Consider the following 20,336-nt stretch of genomic DNA (forward strand, 5'->3'; position numbering starts at 1 on the left):
CATTATATATATCATTTCTCTTATCAAGTATAGAATTCAATTAAAGGTTGAAGATAGTTCAGGAATGACCATATTCATTTTATTTTATTCAAAAGCAGAAAAATTACTCAACATATCAGTGAAAGACCTTTTGAACAAATGTTTAGAGGTGAGAATATGGAAGATAAAATTAGCGTTTAATATTTACTAAACTTTACTTAAGCGTACAATTTGAAAAATATTACTTTTGTTAGGTGCCCGAAGAAGTCGTCCTTCTTGTGCAAATAGAAAATCTGAATGGAAAAGAATTTGTTTTCCAAATACAACTAAATGACTATAATCTCAAGTGTGGATGAGAATTCTACACCGTCAAGAAAGTTTTGAATCTTTTGAAGAAACTGACAAAACAATTTAGCTTGATAAAATGACAAAAGTACGTATTCTTTAATTAGCAAAATTACAAATATGATATTTAACTTGTATATGTTGTAATACATTATGCAAGCTGTTCTATTGCCAGGCTTACATTAGTGATACTTCAAAGCAATGTACAACTCACACCAACATCTATACTCAAGGACAACAAAAAGACATATTCAGTGACTACTACGAAGCAACAAAGGAAGAAGATACAAAAAACACTTTAAAGTTGTCTTTCAATTTATTTAAAATATTGATTAAGTAATTCTTTAAATTTGTATTTCATACATTTTATGAATAATTGAGGATGTTAAAGATTTAATTCTTCATTTTATTTTAAACTTATGTTTGATTTCTATTTTTCATTATGTAAATTAATGTTTCATATCAAGATTAATATTTCATATCAAGGATAGGAAGCTATAAAACTGGAATCCTAATGTACAAGCAAGGAGGAACAGAAAAAGAATAGTTTACATCTTTATACATAATAGCTCTCCCGTGTATCGCACGGGTTAGCGACTAGTATTTGTTTATTTAAGAAGCTGAAAAATGAGATGCCACGTGGACCTGGCAGCGGCGGAGGAGTAGCAGTCGTCATCATTTTGTTAGATTTGGAGGAGTGAATCGTGACCCATGCGTACCAAGAGAGAGTAAAGATGACAAGAAGAAGAGTGAGAAGCAGTGAGCGTGAAACTGGGTCATTTCCACTGCTAAGACTCTGGAGGAAATCTGAGTTGAGAGTCATGGTTGATTGTTGCTTGCTAGTTTTGGTTTGTGAAGCAGTGGAAGATTTTATCATGTTTTGGTTACGGATTGAGATAGGGTATTGCAATTGGTATGGAAGGTTGAGATTTAAAGTTGAAATAAAAGTTTTTTTTTTTAAAAAGTTGTGAAGGGATTGGGGTGAATTGCACACCTTATCCCAATCTTTTGGTTACATGTACCCACCCATGTCTATTGGGTTGGTCGCTCAGCCCAAACTGTCCAACTAATATAATTGGTTCATTTGGGCTTTGATATTGTTCACTGATTTTGGGGCTGATGTTCAGAATAATACAATCCAACACAACACATGCTCTAAACTAAAGTGGCAACAAGTACAGTTGGAGTTGGGGGGGTTTGTGGAGCACACAAAAGGGTTTTTTTTTTTATAGTCCAACTCTCGATAGAGCTTTGGACCTTTAGTTGCTCAATTGGGCTCATGGAATAAGTCTTTTTAATCACCAGTGTTTGTGCCAGCATGTGCATGGAATGTGCTTGGTTTTTGATAAAAGAATTAGGCTAAATTGTAAACTACACCCATAAAGTTTAATAGTGGTTGAATTTTACACCTTGAAATTTCATAAATTAAATTTTATCTCCTAAAATTTGGGAGTGTTTGAATTTTACACCTAAAGTTTCAAAATAAAAAATTAGTTTATTGTCACATCAACGGAAACTTTTTTTTTTTTTTTTGGTCATTAGCCACACCAGCAATTTCAAATCAAAAGATAACGGCAGAAACTAAATTAACACGATACTGAAAGGTTATGGATCAAATTGACATAATTGTGATTTTAAATTTAGTTTTATTTTTTTTAAAAATTTACACGGATTCTCTAAATTTTTAAAATTTTGTTGGAGTGTGATAACCTTGTATATTTATTATATATCTACTTGAGCGTTATCTCCTTATTAATACGCTTAATTTGTATAATGAAGTTATGATTTGAATAGTCCATGTTATTTATCTTTACATAATTTCTTGAATAAATTCCATTCATTGTTTGTAAATTTTCAGGAAAATTTTAAAATTTTCAGAAATTATGTGAAAATAGTTTACAAGAGTGTATGAGGAAAATAAGGGAGAATAGAGGTCAAACTATAATTAACGAATAAAGAATAGCTAAAGGATCATTAATATCATGCATAAATGTCTAAGGAGGAGTCGCTGGAGTGCTTGAGGCGTGTAATATGTTAGGAATGTTCAAATTAAGGAAAAAAAATCAAAACGGTATAATCTAAAAAGGAAAAATCAAATTTGAGCATTGATTAGGCGTATCTCTTTCCTAAAAAATCCAATTGACCCAAGGTCAAATGTTTTCGAATCATGACTTAAAGCTCTACAATTTTCTAGTTTTGAGTTTTTCCAAAAATTTACACTTTTTGAATGCCAAAATTAACCCATAAGTGGCTGTTGAAAATCTAGGCAAAAATCAAATTAAAATTGGAAGAGATTTATTTTCTTTTATGTTAGGGTTTTAACGTGGACCCTCAACTAGGGTTAGGGGTTATGTTTCTTCTATATGGTATGATAATTCATTGTGATTCTTCCTAAAGTTTGAGATAACAACATATTTGATTGTTCAATGAGATTTTTGTTGATGTGTGAGTTCTTCCATGCTTTCAATAATTTCAATCATATTTTTCTTATTGTTTAGATGAATTTCTCACAATTTCAAATAGAAATTAGGTTTTAAAGTTAATAGGTTTTTCTGAAAACTATTCTAATCGCATTGTTAATCTAGGTATCATGCATTTTTAGATTGTCTCTGTAGGAGGCAAAATTTTAAGCCAATTATAAAATGCCACATCAAAATTTAGTGACAAATTTTAAATTAATATGTCATTAAATTAATTAAATTAAATGGTGACATGTGTCATCCAAATTGACATCACATTTGCCACGTGTCATTTGGCTTAAAAGATAAAGATAAATTTCCTATTCAAAATTTATGGATAATTATCTTTATAAATAAATAAAATAAAGATAAATGTTCTAGCCAAAATTGGTAGATAATTATCTTTATTAAAATAAATTAAATAGAGATAATTATTTATCTTTATTGATTATTATCTTTATCAAAATATGATATTTATCAAAATAGATAAAAAGAGATAATTATCTCTAAGAAGAATTTGGGCCAATCAAAAGTCTACTACATACTTTCAAGTATATCAATTTGAAGTGGAGTTTATCCTCTAAAATCACTATAAATAGAGGACATCCCCTCTCATTTTGGGGTACAAGTTTTCAAGAGGCCTAAGCTCTGGAGAAATTCCGTCTCAAGAAACTTTGAAGAACTTGAAGAACAACAAATCTCTATCAATCTCAAGGCTAGAGATTCGTTGAGAAGACCGTTCAATCCATCTTCCAACCAAATTCAAGAAGATCTATTGTTGAGTTCTTTGAAGTTCTATTGGAATTAAGCTAAAAAAGCCTCCATAAACCTCAACAAACCCAAATCTTTGAAGCTCAACGGATCAAGCCTCTAAAGCCCCAGAGAACTTCAACCCTAGAGCCTTCACCTTTGAAGACTTGAAGAACAAAAAATCTCTAATAAGCTCGAAGCTAGAGATTTATTGTGAAGACCGATCAATCCATCTTCCAATTAAAGTCAAGAAGATTCTTGTTCGAATCAAATTCAATGAAGATAGAATCAGAGGGTATTCTTTTGTAAAAGAATTGAAATAGAGATTGTACTCATTATACATCAATACAAATTTATATTTGCAAACCTATTTCTTTTCAATTTTTGATTTTCTACAATTGAGAAAAATTTGTGTTTACAATCTCAATTCAACCGAATCATAGGTTTTTCATTGTTTAAGAACAATCAATTATGGAAAAAAAATTCTTTTTAGATCACAAATAATTCATATCGATTTAGGAAAGCACCTTGATGCCTTGGTATTTGCACTATTGATTTAAATCAGTCATTATTATTATTATCGTTAACAATCACAAAATAAAATTACTTTTCTTCTTCACCCAAATTGCTATTTAATTACATTGTCTTTGAATTTATCTTACTCCTTATAGTTTGACATTCAGTACTCCGAGAATTATATTGCTACGATCTCCTGCACTTGGGGATGAGCAAGCAGAGTATTGCTTGATCATAATGAGATGTTGGCCACTTCTTCATTTTCTTCCTCCATAACCAATCTCAATCACTTTTTGACCTTGGACTCTCGTGCAGGTTATATATATGTTTTTTAGATTTCATTCTAGCTTTTGATGTTTGATTTTTCAAAATTAAGGTTTGTATAGAAGTTGGATTTTTGATGGATTGCTACTTGATCATGCTGAGATCTTGGTTGCTTCATCCACTGGCCGGCCAATCTCATGCACTTTCTGACCTTGGAATTTCATGAAGGCTATTTGCATATATTTTAGATTTTCATTCTAACTCTTGATCTTTGTTTCAAAGTTCAAAGTTTGTATAGAAGTTAGATGCCTAATTTGAGACTTGCCAAATCAAGGAATGTAGACATTTTTATATTTTGTACACAGATAGGTGTTGGCAAAAGCAAAGTCTTATATGCATTTTGTTGGGACAAAAACTGTAGTGCTTAGTAATTTTTTTTTTCAAGATGTATAAAAAGGTTATAGAAAATGTTCATAACTATATTCAAGGGTTTAAAGGTATTTGTTAGATGTTGGTAATTATCTTCTTCTCAAGATTTGTAATATTTGTATGTATAACCAAATAGATTAGTGATGATTTAAATGTAAATATTATTTTGAAAATGGGTTTTTTTTGTGTATTTTAATAAGGACAAAACTTAGGTATAGTATCTTAGGTGCTATTCCTTAGGTTCCTCTTTTAAGATTCTGCCATGCGGCTACTTAACTAAAAAATACACTTTCATCCCATGAGAAAAAATCCACATGGCAAAATCTTAAGAGGGAAATCTAAGAAACAGAATCTAAGTACTGTACCTAAGTCTTATCATTTTAATAATTTTCCAACCAAATACATTTTTTTCTCATGTTTTTACTGTGCGTAGTTAGCCATTAGTAGTTGATTAAAACATAATATGCAACGAATTGTTTAAACATTTTGTAAGTATGTGTTTTTTGTTGCCCACAAATGAAGTGTTACCACTTACCAAGGCGGCTACACAATAACAATAATATATAAGTTATAATATACAAAATACTAACAAAATGTTGGGAAAATTCTTCAATTCCTTCTTTTTACTATCGTTAATATTTTCATGCGTACCATGAGTTACAAACTAACTTTTATAAATATATAGTAAAATTTAATATTATGATAGTTTGTTCCAAGTAAAAGTCTATTATCTAAATTTAAAAAAATTAATATTCTACTCCAACTAGAATTTTAAGAAATTTTAAATAAAATTTTATATTATGATAATCAGTGACGGCTGCAAGAATTCTTTCAAGGTGGTCATTAAGAAAATTAAATTAAACAAAATTTAATAAAAATAAAACTTGAATATATTAAAATAAAAAAAAGCTTGAATACATCAAGTTTTAAAATTTCCTTCTATGAGTTTTTCATATTTTGAAATTGTTGTAAGATAACTTCATTATTAATGCTATCAGCTACATCTTTTTCAATATACACAACCAAATAATTATTAAACTACTGATCTTCCATTCAATTACCAACATCTTGCCTAAATAAGTTACAATATAAACAAAATGCATCATCATTTTTTATGATATATTCCTACCAATATTTTGTATTCTTTAAACTAATCAGGATTTAATCAATGCAATGTTTCACTAATTTCTTTTTAGGGAAATCATGGCTAAAACCTTTTTGTAAATATGCTCTTTTTATTTTTCCTTGACCATTAGGATAAAAAGATGAGGCCTTTTCTCATAGCCATAGCCTAATATCTAAAAGAAGACTATTCAAATAAATATGAATTTGCTTAAAAGATGAATTTTGCAATAAAAGTGATTTCTTTATAAGAAGTTTGTCCATAGTGCTAACAAAAGAATAAAGGGTAAACTAGAAGTTCATTCAACATATTCAACTTAGGCATTAAATTATTACATTCATGTTTGATATAGTATTAAGGCATTATTTTAGTGCATATGTATACGTACAAGATATATAACATAAATCCAATAAATTAAGCTAAAGACAAAAGCAAGCTTTAACCAACTAGCTATTGGAAAATATGCAATTTTTTTTAAAATAGCAATTTAAAATATATCTTTTGAAAAAACAATTTAATATATCACAATTAAACATTAGATTTGGGCTTTTAGGCTAATTAGTTAATTTGGACAATTTTTGAAAAATGCTACATTCACAATATTTTCACAACAAATTCAAGATGACAATTGTTACTAGTTCTAATTTACATATCACTGAAATTGTTTTTTTTTTTTTTTTTTTTTTTTTTTTTGTTTTCACTGATAACAACTTGTCACTTAGAATTTGTTGTAAATGTGTTGTAGAAATATTGTGAACATAGCATTTCTCGCAAATTTTTGGTTCAATTTTCAACGGACAAACATTTTGGAGAGGTCAAGTTTTATTTTTAATAGGCTTAAATTTTTATTTAAAATGTTCAAGTTTATTTTTTGGTTGGTTAGGGTTTTTTTTTTTTTTTTTTTTTTTTTTTAATAAGGTGTTTAACAACACATATTAATTTAAAATTCTTTTTTTTTAAGGTATAAAAATTATTTTTTCCAAATTCAGGTCTGTGACCACCCTAAGTATAGATAGTATATATTTGTTTTGAACATCTATCATAATTTTGTGTATTGATATAATAAAACTAACAAACTACATGCCATGCTTACGCCTGCTAGCTAATTAATCAATAAGATAGTTAATTTACTCAACTGACTCATTAATTATTAGTGGAGTAAAATAAATTTGTAAAATTTGTAAAATATTTTATTTTTTAAAATATAAATTTTAATTAATCTATCTAGCATGAGAATTCTACTAGTGTATGATAAAAGAAAATAAAAAAAATGGAATAAAAAATGTGTATATCTATTTCTATTTCTATTAACTATATAAAAAGAGTCAATAGGCTTAGGAATAGTGTTTTGGTTTAGTCAAGTTTTTGGACTCATTCTAATTCTACTAAAAAACCTTTCATACTTATTCAAGGTATTTGGCCAATCTAGTGAGATGGATTTTTTTTCTTCTCATGTACGCCAATTTGTTTTTGTTTTGTTTTATATTAAATTATATATCTATATATAAAAAGAGCGAAGTTATAGTATTTTTGGTTTGTTCAACTTGCACTGTTTCACCGGCCACTTTTTTTTTTTTTTTGAATGCATAAAGCTACAGTAGTTTTGCTACATTATTTTTGATTTGTTCAATTCACAATATTTCACAAAATTATTTTCAATAGACTTAGGAATAGTGTTTTGGTTTAGTCAAGTTTTTGGACTCATTCTAATGCTACTAAAAAATCTTTCATACTTATTCAAGGCATTTGGCCAATCTAGTGAGATGGATTTTTTTTCTTCTCATGTACACCAATTCGTTTTTGTTTTGTTTTATATTATATTATTTATATATAAAAAGAGCAAATGTCTTGAAGCTACAGTATTTTTGGTTTGTTCAACTTGCACTGTTTCACTGACCGCTTTTTTTTTTTTTTGAATGCGTAAAGCTACAGTAGTTTTGCTACATTATTTTTGATTTTTTCAATTCACAATGTTTCACAAAATTATTTTCAATAGACTTAGGAATAGTGTTTTGGTTTAGTCAAGTTTTTGGACTCATTCTAATTCTACTAAAAAACCTTTCATACTTATTCAAGGCAAATGGAATAAAAAATGTGTATATCTATTTCTATTTCTATTAACTGTATAAAAAGAGTCAATAGGCTTAGGAATAGTGTTTTGGTTTAGTCAAGTTTTTGGACTCATTCTAATTCTACTAAAAAACCTTTCATACTTATTCAAGGCATTTGGCCAATCTAGTGAGATGGATTTTTTTTCTTCTCATGTACGCCAATTTGTTTTTGTTTTGTTTTATATTAAATTATCTATATATAAAAAGAGCAAAGTTATAGTATTTTTGGTTTGTTCAACTTGCACTGTTTCACCGGCCGCTTTTTTTTTTTTTTTTTTTTTGAATGCATAAAGTTACAGTAGTTTTGCTACATTATTTTTGATTTGTTCAATTCACAATGTTTCACAAAACACTACAACAAAATGTATTTTTAGTGACGAAAATTAGTGAGGAAATATTTTTCGTCATTAAAAATACAGCTTTAGTGACGAAATATGAATTTCGTCACTAATAATGAAAAAAATTATAACATTTAGTGACGAAAAATAAATTTCGTCACTATTGTGATCTGAAAAATGGGCGCCAATAGAGGGAAATTTTGGCGCGAATTTAATTAATCTATAGTGACGAAATATTTCGTCACTAAAGTTGAAATTTTTAGTGACGAAATATTTCGTCACTATAGGTATTACTATGAATAGTATTAGTGACGAAAATCTTTTCGTCACTATAAGGAAGAATTAGTGACAAAAAATATTCGTCACTAAAAATAATAATAGTTGTGCACTTATATGTTTTTAGTGACGAAATCATAATTCGTCACTAAAAGTATAATTTAGTGACGAAATATGAATTTCGTCTCTAAAAATCTTCACAAAGCCCAGTCTTTAGTGACGAAACTGGAATTCGGCACTAAAGACTTCAAAGCCCAATTTCAATACCCAGCATATCCACCAAAATTTTTTAGAGTTTTTTTTTTTCAACAGAGCCACAAACTCTCTTCAAAGCATATTTTGGTAAAAAAAAACTCTAAAGTTTTTAGAGTTTAAACAAATAAAATAACTAAATCACACCGCATTACTAAAAAAAAAAAAAAACTCTTATAAAGTTCACTGTGACACTTTTTAGTGCTACAAAAACTAAAGTTGCCATATTGAAAGTCAAAAACCGTAAGAACACACCTACCATATTTCAGTCAAAAAAGAAAAAAACAGAGAGCCAAACCGTTGCGATTAAGCTTAAGACCCACCGTCGCCGTTGAGCTCCCACCGTCGCGATTAAGCTTAGCCGTCGCCGATGAAGCTCAAACCGTCGCCGATGAAGCTCAAAGCGTCGTTGATGAAGCTCCGTTAAGAGCCAACCGTTGCCGATTAAGCTCAACGGCGACCCTTCGCATTCCTTCGAACCGGCGACCATTCGGCTTCCCGGCGACGCTTCGCATTCCTTTAAACCGGTGACCCTTCGCCTTCCTTCGAATCGGTGACCATTCGACTTCCCAGTGACGCTTCGCATTCCTTTGAACCGGCGACCCTTCGCCTTCCTTTGAATCGGTGACCATTCGACTTCCCGGCGACCCTTCGCATTCCTTTGAACTGGCGACCATTCGACTTCCCGGCGACCATTAGACTTCCCGGCGACGCTTCGCATTCCTTTGAACCGGCGACGCTTCACATTCCTTCGAATCGGCGACCGTTCGCCTTCCTGGAGATCGTTCGCCTTCACAGCACTCTCTCCTTTCTCGGCGATTCGAATGTAAGTTTCATTTTCCACATTCAATCTTTCATTGAGTAAAAGACTGATTGAGCATATTGAGTATTGTATTGTATCTTGTGTGTATTGTATTTGTCTGCATATTGAGTAAAAGACTGAATGAGCATTCTTTTGTCATTGTCTTATTATGTAGAGTTACAATCTTAGCAAATAATAGGCGTGTAATTGTTGAAGTCAAACTTCTAAGCTTGAATTTAAAAGATCTCCAATGGTAGAATTTTATAAACGAGCTCGTTTCTGGCTTTTAAGAATGAGAAAAGACTATTCTATGAAAACAAGAAAGGAATTAATGTACAGGACCACCTAAAAGATGAAGTGGGCACTACAGCTATAAAAAAAATATAGTTATTATATAACCTATATAGATTAAAGGCTTTAATGGCTTTAATGGTCTTGTTACTGTGTGTTGACAATACAATAGTGCAGCCAAATAATAAATTGTGTGAGTTCATGTGCTCTGGCAAAAGGAAATTGGGCCACATATCATATATAGTGTTGTTTGTTTGGCCAAAACTACTTAGACAGAACTCGATAAAACTATATATGACTAGATGATTTATTGTATCAATTTCCTTTTTGCTTTATATGTAAGTGTTCTTTTTATTTTCAATTTCTTTTGTAAGTGATATTTCTCTTTATGGTATACCCACCAGGAACTAGTAGTAACTATTTTAGTAAATGGCCACAGTTTATGGTTTAGTATACAGGTTTGCATGTTTTTGTAATTATTGTTGTTTATGCCATTCTTAATGTAGTAGTTATACTTGTATCAACTAATTGTCATAAACTAATTGTTGTTTATTTATAAATTGCTTTTTTAGATGAATTGTGTAAATGCGTGTGTGATGATATCTTCATATTGGGTTCATTTGACTAAAATTGCTTGCGAATGTGCCTGTGGCCGTGGATAACCTTATTTGTTTTGGAGTTGGTGGGTGAGGTGGTTTAAGTTGCAGCTATGAGCCTATGAGGGAGCAAGGTAGATAAAGGCAATCGTATTTTATGCATTGTGATTGTTTGATTAATTAAAAGTTAAACTTTCTTTTATCTCCAGCTCTCTTTCTCTTTGGTGGCTAAAGAAATTGTGAGGAACAAGGTGAAGAACACAAGTTAACTTTGGATTTTTTTTGAAAGTTGTAAACTTAGCTTGAGCAAAGTAAGTATATTTTAGTTAAAAATTTATAAGCATTATAGTTGTGATGTTGAAAATTTGTTCTGTGGTGGGTTGTTGTGTTGGAGCAAGCGGGTGGCTTGCATGGTGTTATAAGGTGGTTTAAATTCATATTAGGAGTGTTTTTAATTTCTTGCAAATGTGAATGAAACTTGTTGATTAGTAGCAATTGTGTTCTTTTATTCAATTTCAATACTTATAAGCATTATAGTTGTGATGTTGAAAATTTGTTTTGTGGTGGGTTGTTGTGTTGGAGTAAGCGGGTGGCTTGCATGGTGTTATAAGGTGGTTTAAATTCATATTGGGAGTGTTTTTAATTTCTTGCAAATGTGAATGAAACTTGTTGATTAGTAGCAATTGTGTTCTTTTATTCAATTTCAATACTTGTAAGCATTATAGTTGTGATGTTTGTGATTGGCTTTGTGGTGGGTTGTTGTGTTGGAGCAAGTGGGTGGCTTGCGTGATGTTATAAGGTCATTTAAATGCATATTGGGAGTGTATATTTATGTGTGCAATGTATATTTGTTTAAGTATTAATATAGACTTATGCATTCATGAATAGGATAGAACTTTATCTAAGTAGCTTATGGATTTAGATGTTAGAATACATTATGCATAAGTTGTCCTTATTTTACTAAAATAGCATTTATTTTGTAATTGTAGTCAAACATGGATAAAAGTTGGATGACAATGGGTAAGACACCCGATGGCAGATTAAGTCATCCATATATTGAAGGGGTCAATGCATTTATTAATTTTGCAAGAGTAGTTGTGGATGTGAGTGGTAATATTCCATGCCCGTGTATTCATTGTGGGAATTACTATCGACAATCTCCTAATAATGTGCGTATCCATTTGCTTCATCGTGGGATTATGCAATCTTACATTAATTGGTATAATCATGGAGAACCTCATGTATTGAACGAGAACATTCATGATAATGAAATGTCAGATGGTGATCAGATGGATGGTATCGATGTCTTGGTAGTTGACCGAATTAGAGGGGAACCAAGAAATGCAACCGAAGATGAGGAGGTGCGTCATTTTGACAAACTTGAGGAAGATGCAAAGCGTGAGTTGTATCCGGGTTGCACTGATTATAGTATCTTGAAGTTTGTTATTGAGATGTTGAATGTAAAAGTAATGACCAACTTGAGTAATAAGGGACTTGATATGATGCTAGAATTGCTGACAAAGGTTTTACCGAAAGGTAACTTGGTTCCAAGGTCAACTTATGAAGCAAAGAAAATATTACGTGACTTGGGCATGTCATATGAGCATATAGATGCATGCAAAAATGATTGTGTACTATTTTGGAAGGAAAATGAAAACCTTGATAAATGTCCGGTGTGTGAAGCGCCTAGGTACAAGGATACACGTGCCCAAGGTAAGATGATTCCTCATAAGGTATTACGTTACTTCCCGTTGACACCGAGACTGAGAAGATTGTACATGTCGGGCCAAAGAGCTAAGGACATGAGATGGTATATAGATAAACGTGTGGATGATGGAATAATGAGGCATCCGGCTGATAGTGAGGAGTGGAAGGAGTTTGATTTGCAATATCCTGATTTTGCCCTCGAACCTCGTAATGTAAGGCTGGGGTTGGCTACAGATGGATTTAACCCCTTTGGGAATATGAACAACAACTATAGTATGTGGCCTGTCATACTTATCCCCTATAACCTACCACCTTGGTTGGTTATGAAAGAGCCATATTTTATGTTGTCCTTACTTATTCCTGGTCCTCATCAACCAGGAAATGAGATTGATATTTACTTGAAACCATTAGTTGACGAGTTGAAGGAGTTGTGGGAAGAAGGTGTAGAAACTTATGATGCTTATAATAAAGAGCATTTTCAGATGCGTGCAACTTTGTTGTGGACAATACATGACTACCCTGGATTTGGTAACGTGTCTGGGTGGAGGACAAAGGGTTATCATTCTTGTTACACTTGCAACGATGAACCATATTCAGAAGCTTTGGAAAGTAAAATTGGATTTATTAACCATCGAGCTTATTTGCCTATGGAACATCGTTGGAGACATAGTCGGTTGCATAATGGTTTATCGGAGAAACGGAAGAGATCTTTAGAGTTACAAGTGGGAAAAATACAAGAGCAGCTAGATAAAATGCCAAATATAATTTTAGGAAAGCATCCAAGTAACAAGAAGAGACAACTTATTGGGGAGCCAAATTGGTCAAAGATAAGTATTTTGTATAAACTTCCATATTGGAAGAATAAGAGGCTTAAGCACAACATTGATGTTATGCATGTGGAGAAGAATGTTACAGGATCAGTTTGAGCTAGAAGGAGATTCCAATTTGGTAACGAAAACATTAAATACAAAATGTGGAAGATTATTGAGTTCCAACTCCCACAAGTTGCATCAGGCTTATAAAAAGCTCAAACAATCTCATGGTGCTGACTATGCAAGAAGCCACCCGCAAATGAATGCCACGGAGAAGCAATGGACTGAACTCATTGATGGGAGATGGACCAATGAGGATTGGCTGGTAAATTATTTATGTGTATATTATTATTATCCAATGTTTACTATATTATGTTGTCAACTGATTAGATTAATATTTTGATGAAGTAAATTATATTGCTTTATTCATGATCTAATAAATAACTTAAATATTGTTTATTAGAAAAAATCAAGAAAGAACTCTGAAAATAGAAATAAAACTAAAGGCAAACATAGATGTGGGACAAAGGCACTTGCTGTTAGGGTTGATGAGGAGGTGCGTATTTTTTCATTTTTTTAATCCTTAGTATATTGCATGTTGTGACTAATTAAGTATATTTATCTAACATTTGAATGTTAATTAATTAGACAAATAATAATGATGGTCAAGTTCCTGAATTGGCGAAAATCTTCAAAGATGTTCATTTCAATCCAAATACAAATATGTGGATACACCCTGATGATGAAGCAACATATGTATGTCTATCATTCCATCTCTATCATGCTTGTAAAGCTATAACATATATAGTATTAATGTTGTGATTGTTTGTTTCTTTCTCTCTTTCAAATGATAGGAAAATATTCTCAAAGTGCAAGCGGATCATTGTCAAGATCCTAATGCTATTCCCCTTACACAAGAGGAGATTTCAAACTTGGTGTTTAAGAAGAAGTCTGGTATTGTAAAAGGACTTGGCATGAGACCTTCCTCTTCTCTAGTAACCACCGCCTCCTTTAATTCATCGGTGGAGTATATCCAACGGTTAGAAAATGAGATAATTGAGCTCAAAGAGGCAAGAGTTAGAGATCAAGAGGAGCGAGCTAAGGACCAAGATGCACGAACTAAACAAGATGAGGTCCAAAAGAATATTCTTAACTTTTTAAGGAGCAAGGGTTATGATGATGCTCTTACTTATGAGGGTGGTTCAACTTCAAGTTAAAACACTTTTTGGTTAATATTTTATTTGGTTTCTACAATTTATACATTAGGAGTTGTGATTTTAATTTATTGGTGTGGTTACTCTTAATGCATTATTAGAATATTTCTTATAACATAGTTAATGTTTTTACTTTACGGTTTTAACGAATTATTGTTTTTATATTTGTGCAGATTTCTTATTGGTGGCTTTTAGGGGATTTACTTTTGGCATTACTTGAAGACATATGAGAACATCTTCCGTTAGTTCTAAAATAGGGTTTAGGTAGAGTTATTGTATGTATTGCAAACAATTATTGTATGGAAGAAGTTTGAATTAGATACTTATTTTATTTTTTACTTGTGGAATGTATGGATCTTTTTTTATAAATGTGTTGTTGAAATAAATGTGTTATTTAAATGTGAGGTTTTAATAATGTAATGACAGGTTACAGGTTAATATCAAAACCATGAAAAAAATAAAAACAGAAAATAAGTTTTAATGACAAATTTTTTCGTCACAAATATAGCACCAAAAAATTGTTTTAGTGACAAAAATTTCGTCACTAAATATGTCAAAATTTTGTAAGAAATGGTTTTAGTGACGAAAATTTTCATCACTATATGTGCCTGGATTTTCTTAAAAATAGTTTTAGTGACGAATTTTTTCGTCACTATATGTACCCGAACATAGTTTTAGTGACGAAATTATTCGTCACTAAATATGATTTAGTAAACTAAAGTGTTTTTAGTGACGAAATATTTTCGTCACTAAATAGTGTTTTTAGTGAGGAAAACATTTAGTGACGAAATGTTTTCGTCACTAAAAGTTTTTTTAAAAAAAATCAAATCGAACTTTTAGTGACGAAATTTTTCATCACTAGGACTTTTAGTGATGGGGCTACAGTGACGAAATGAGTTTCGTCACTAAAAGTCTAATTTCGTCACTAAAAGTCCTTAGTGACGAAAAACTGGACTTTTAATTCGTCACTAAAAATATATTTTGTTGTAGTGAAATTATTTTCAATAGACTTAGGAATAATGTTTTGGTTTAGTCAAGTTTTTGGACTCATTCTAATGCTACTAAAAAATCTTTCATACTTATTCAAGGCATTTGGCCAATCTAGTGAGATGGATTTTTTTTCTTCTCATGTACACCAATTTGTTTTTGTTTTGTTTTATATTATATTATTTATATATAAAAAGAACAAATGTCTTGAAGCTACAGTATTTTTGGTTTGTTCAACTTGCACTGTTTCACCGTCCTCTTTTTTTTTAGTGCGTAAAGCTACAGTAGTTTTGCTACAATATTTTCACAATTGTTGAAGTATTAATTTCTTATAGTTCAAAATAAAGTAATAAAATATCATATTAGAACCAACCACAACTAAAAATAAAGTTATTGTGCAAAATAAGTGCTACATCCACAACATTTTTCACAACACTTTCATAACAAATCATAGATGGTAAATTGTTATTGGTTATAATTTAAACTTGCTAATGAAATAACTTTTTTGCTCATCAATAACAACCTGTAAAAACCTACTATTTATAATTTGTGGTGAAAATGTCGTGGACATCACATTTCTTTTGTGAAAATGTTAAGACATTTTGTTGTCATCACAATATTTTCAAAACTACTGAGTTATCAATTTTTTACAAGTCAAAATAAAATATAACAAAATTATAAAGGTATTATGAAAATTTTGTGCCATTTTATTGTGTTTTTGGAAATTTTTTATTAGTTTAGTTAACGTTGTGGAGCCAAAATTCACTGTTTCATATACAATTTTTTTGGGTTGACTTTTGTATTTTTTTTTTCTTTATGCACCATTTTAAGTAAAAACACATAGTTTTACACACACACACACACACACACACAAAACTTAGGATAAAAACACTTTCCATCCTTTATGTTTGAGGTAGTTTACAATTCATCCTCTAACTTTAAAATCAAGCAATTTTTCCCTTAATATTTTGGAAAAGAGCAAATATGTCATATCGTGATTCTCTCAGCTAAACCCTAATGAAATCTTATGATTCTTAAAATATTATATTTTGTAATGTTTAAAATACTCCCACTAAATTTTAACATTCCAAAAATTTTCTTCACATATTTTGAGTTTTAAATGATAGTAATGGTTGGAAAGTTGAAATGATAATATAAGGTGTTTTATTTGTTATCTAAAGAACAACGATTTTCTAGGTTTAAATTTTTGAAACTTATGATTTGTCTAATAGAAAATTCAATGACACATGCCTTTTGTTGTTGTTGTTGTTGTTTTATTATTTTATTATTTTTTATTTATTTATTTATTTTCCTTTTCTTAGCAAAACTCAGTTGCTTATTGTTGAAAAATGATAATATTCGTTATCATTCTCAGAGGTTTTTATTGAGTGGATATATTGCTTTTAGCAAATAGATATTAAAAAACTATTATACTAAAATAGATATTTATATGTTAAATAGCTACCCTAATTTTGTATAATCAAAATTCTTATACGAATGAGATTTGGTTTAGTCAAGTTTTTGGACTCATTCTAATACTACTAAAAAACCTTTCATACTTATTCAAGGCATTTGGCCAATCTGGTGAGATAGATTTTTTTTTCTTCTCAAGGACACCAATTTTTTTTTTGTTTTGTTTTATAGTATATTATCAATATATATAAAAAGAGTGAATGTCTTGAAACTACAGTATTTTTGGTTTTTCAACTTGCACTGTTTCACCAACCACTTTTCTTTTCTTTTTTAATGCGTAAAGCTACAGTAGTTTTGTTATATTATTTGTGGTTTGTTCAATTCGCAATGTTTCACAAAATAATAAAATATTAACACAACAAATTGATACAATATTTTCACAATTGTTGTGTTAATTTCTTATAGATCAAAATAAAATAAAATATCATATTGGAACAAACCAAAACTAAAAATAAAGTTATTGTGAAAAAAAAATGCTACATCCACAACATTTTTCACAACACTTTAATTTCATATCAAACCATAGGTGGTAAATTATTATTGGTTTTAATTCACACTTGCTAATAAAATTACTTTTTTTCCCACCAATAACAGCCTGTAAAAACTTACTACTTATAATTTGTTATGAAAATGTCGTGGACATAACATTTCTTTTGTGAAAATGTTAGGATATCTTGTTGTCATTACAATATTTTCAAAACTGCTGAACTATCAATTCTTTACAAGTCAAAATAAAATATAACAAAATTATAAAGGTATTATGAAAATGTTGTGTCATTTTGTTGTGTTTCAAGAAGTTTTTTATTGGTTTAGTCAACATTGTTGAGCCAAAATTCACTATTTCACATACAATGTTCTTAGGTTGACTTTTTGTATTTTTTTTTTCTTTACGCATCATTTAAAGTAAAAACACATAGTTTTACACCAAAAAAAAAAAAAAAAAAAAAAAAAAAACTTAGGATAAAAACACTTTTAATCCTTTATGTTTGGGATAATTTACAATTCCTCCTTTAACTTTAAAATCAAGCAATTTTTCCTTTAATATTTTGAAAAATAGCAAATATGTCATATTGTGATTCTCTTAGTTAAACCTTAATGAAAGCTTATGATTCTTAAAATATTTTACCATGTAATGTCTAAAACACTCCTATTAAATTTTAACATCCCAAAAATTTTATTAATGTATTTTAAGTTTTAGATGGTAGTAATGCTTTGAAAGTTGAAATGATAATATAACGTGTTTTATTTGTTATCTAAAGAACATTGATTTTTTAGGTTTAAATTTTCGAACCTTATTATTTATCTAATGAAAAATACGATGACACATGCCTTTTGTTATCCTTTTTTTTTCTTAGCAAAACTCAGTTGCTTATCGTTTGAAGATGATGATATTCGTTATCATTTTTAGAAGTTTTTATTGAGTGAATATATTGCCTTTAGTAAATGGGTACTAAAAAACTATTATAGTAAAATAAATATTTATATGTTAAATAGTTACCCTAACTTTGTGTGTGATCAAAATTACTATATGAATGAGATTAACTTTTTATGACATAATTACCGAAATTCTTAAAATTAATGTCTATTTTGATTAATGTAAATCTCTATGTACTTTAAAAATCAAGTGATTTACATCTTTATTTTGTGACATAAATAAAATTTAAAATTGACCTTAATCACTACTCTTATTCAATGGCAAGCATGTGCCTTAAACGTACTGTCCTAACAAATATATATATATATATATATAGGATTGGGTTCAGATTACACTTGGTGTAACTCTAAATAATATTACACCATCCAATAACTTGTTCTCACCGTTGACTTATATGTTTTATATGTTTTTAACATTCTTGCCAATTTTCATTTCAGTTGAATGTTATTTACTATTCAATCCATAAACTCATATTTTATACATTATTTTAAACTAGCATGTAACCCGTGCTACCGCACGGGAATGGATATATTATTAATCATGAGTTTATTCATGTTTAAAAGGCTTAGTTAAGTCTAAATTCAGATTATTAAGCAGAAAATTTCATTAACAAAACTTAGCAGTATGTTTTTATAATACTCCCAAAGTATTCAATAATTTTTCTTCTTTTATGGCACCAAAAAGAAAAGAATCATTAAAATTTTCTCATTAAATTAGAGCAATGTTAATTGTTAAATGATTCAAATTTTATGGGATGAAAATGAGAGGGTAGATGAAATCTTAAAAAGTGATTTTTTTTTTTATTTTTTTTTATATTCAATGAGACGTAACGACAAATTTTTGATAATCACAAGGATAAGGTTTATCACACTTTGAATTTTCCACAATCGATAAGCATTCATTTTTGCAAGCCATGAAGGGAATCATAATTGTAAAACTTTTGCCAAGCTTAAAAAACAATTAATTAAAAAATAAAATATTGCATCTTTTTATTTAAGTGATGCTACAATGAGGGAAAAAAATAAAATAAAAGAGAATTAAAGTAGCCTATGCACCAACTTAAACATTTCAAGGTCGATTGAGCATCTTTTGCATGTAACAACAATTCTTCATAACCGTAAGGATAATGTTCATCTCGATTCCAATGTCCCATTCCAATTTTGTGGCATGCTTGAAAGTTTGGAATTTTATATAGGGTGGTTCCCGCAGCAAGTAGTCGAAGCATTTTTCGGCATTTTAGAATCCAATGCTTCCCATGTTCATCATTTAAAATTTCCAAAAGGTTATCAACGCCTTTAGGATTTGACTCACAAAGTAGCATGATTCCATGAATATAAGTTGCAATAAAATTTTCACATGGAAGAGTTTTTTCAATTAATTTTTTTCTTCATTCAAAAAGTATTTGTTGGAGGACTAATTTGTTTTCCGTTAACTTGTTGAAGCGTTTGCAACTAATTAAGAAAAAGGGAAAAATTAAATTAATAGACTGCATAATTAAACAAAGTGAAATAAATAAGTAGATACAAATTGAAAAAATAGTTTTTTATACCTTAACTTAATGTTTCCCAGGAGTGTTGCCGAATCTTTGCCCACTTTCGAAAAGATTTCAACCAATATGTCATTAGGAAGTTTTTTTAAAGTATTCATTTTTTTTTTTTTTGAAATAGTGTTATAACATTTGATTTACTATTTGTAAGAAAATGATTTTTTTTAAGGTTCATAGTATCATATTTAATAACAATACATAATAATAATGTGTTTTAGAATTTTGAAATGATTATACATGAATTTGATGGTGAAGTGGTTAAATTCATATAGAATTTTGTATTGCAATTGGTTCTTAATGAATTTAATTGTTTCTATCCGTTAATATACAATCAAAATAAGTTTTAAAATTTAAAATAGTAATATGTAGCCTATTAGATCAAATGATTGGAGTGGTGCAAATGCACAAAGGTTGTCACTTCAAATTTTAAATCCAACAATGGCTATTTCAATTTCTTATATTTTCTATATAGTAAATTTGAAAAAAAAAAATCAATGGACAACATGATAATCAATTAATCATATACAATTTAAAGGCAACATTTTAGGAAATTGTCTGTGTTTTACAAAATCTGGACAGCTATAATAGCAATGAGAAATGAAGTACGTGGCTTAACCAAAATATGACCAAA

General features: G+C 29.7%; 2 protein-coding genes across 3 annotated transcripts; both read left to right on the plus strand.

Annotated features, from left to right (window-relative positions):
* Window positions 1-9,268: 9,268 nt before the first annotated feature.
* Window positions 9,269-13,253, plus strand: LOC115993695. Its single transcript, XM_031117651.1, has 3 exons — window positions 9,269-9,335; window positions 9,542-9,668; window positions 11,521-13,253. The coding sequence occupies exon 3, from the start codon at window positions 11,527-11,529 to the stop codon at window positions 13,162-13,164; it is 1,638 nt and encodes a 545-aa protein (XP_030973511.1). The 5' UTR covers window positions 9,269-9,335; window positions 9,542-9,668; window positions 11,521-11,526; the 3' UTR covers window positions 13,165-13,253.
* Window positions 13,209-14,612, plus strand: LOC115993696. Of its 2 annotated transcripts, XM_031117652.1 has the most exons (5): window positions 13,209-13,375; window positions 13,514-13,606; window positions 13,699-13,806; window positions 13,905-14,183; window positions 14,438-14,612. In XM_031117652.1, the coding sequence occupies exons 1-5, from the start codon at window positions 13,310-13,312 to the stop codon at window positions 14,492-14,494; spliced, it is 603 nt and encodes a 200-aa protein (XP_030973512.1). In that variant the 5' UTR covers window positions 13,209-13,309; the 3' UTR covers window positions 14,495-14,612. The 2 variants fall into 2 exon arrangements, with proteins under 2 accessions (XP_030973512.1, XP_030973513.1); XM_031117653.1 differs by lacking the exon at window positions 13,699-13,806 and having other exon boundaries at window positions 13,905-14,278.
* Window positions 14,613-20,336: the final 5,724 nt, after the last annotated feature.

Source organism: Quercus lobata, chromosome 6 (assembly GCF_001633185.2).
Source record: "Quercus lobata isolate SW786 chromosome 6, ValleyOak3.0 Primary Assembly, whole genome shotgun sequence".
Lineage (NCBI taxonomy): Eukaryota > Viridiplantae > Streptophyta > Magnoliopsida > Fagales > Fagaceae > Quercus > Quercus lobata.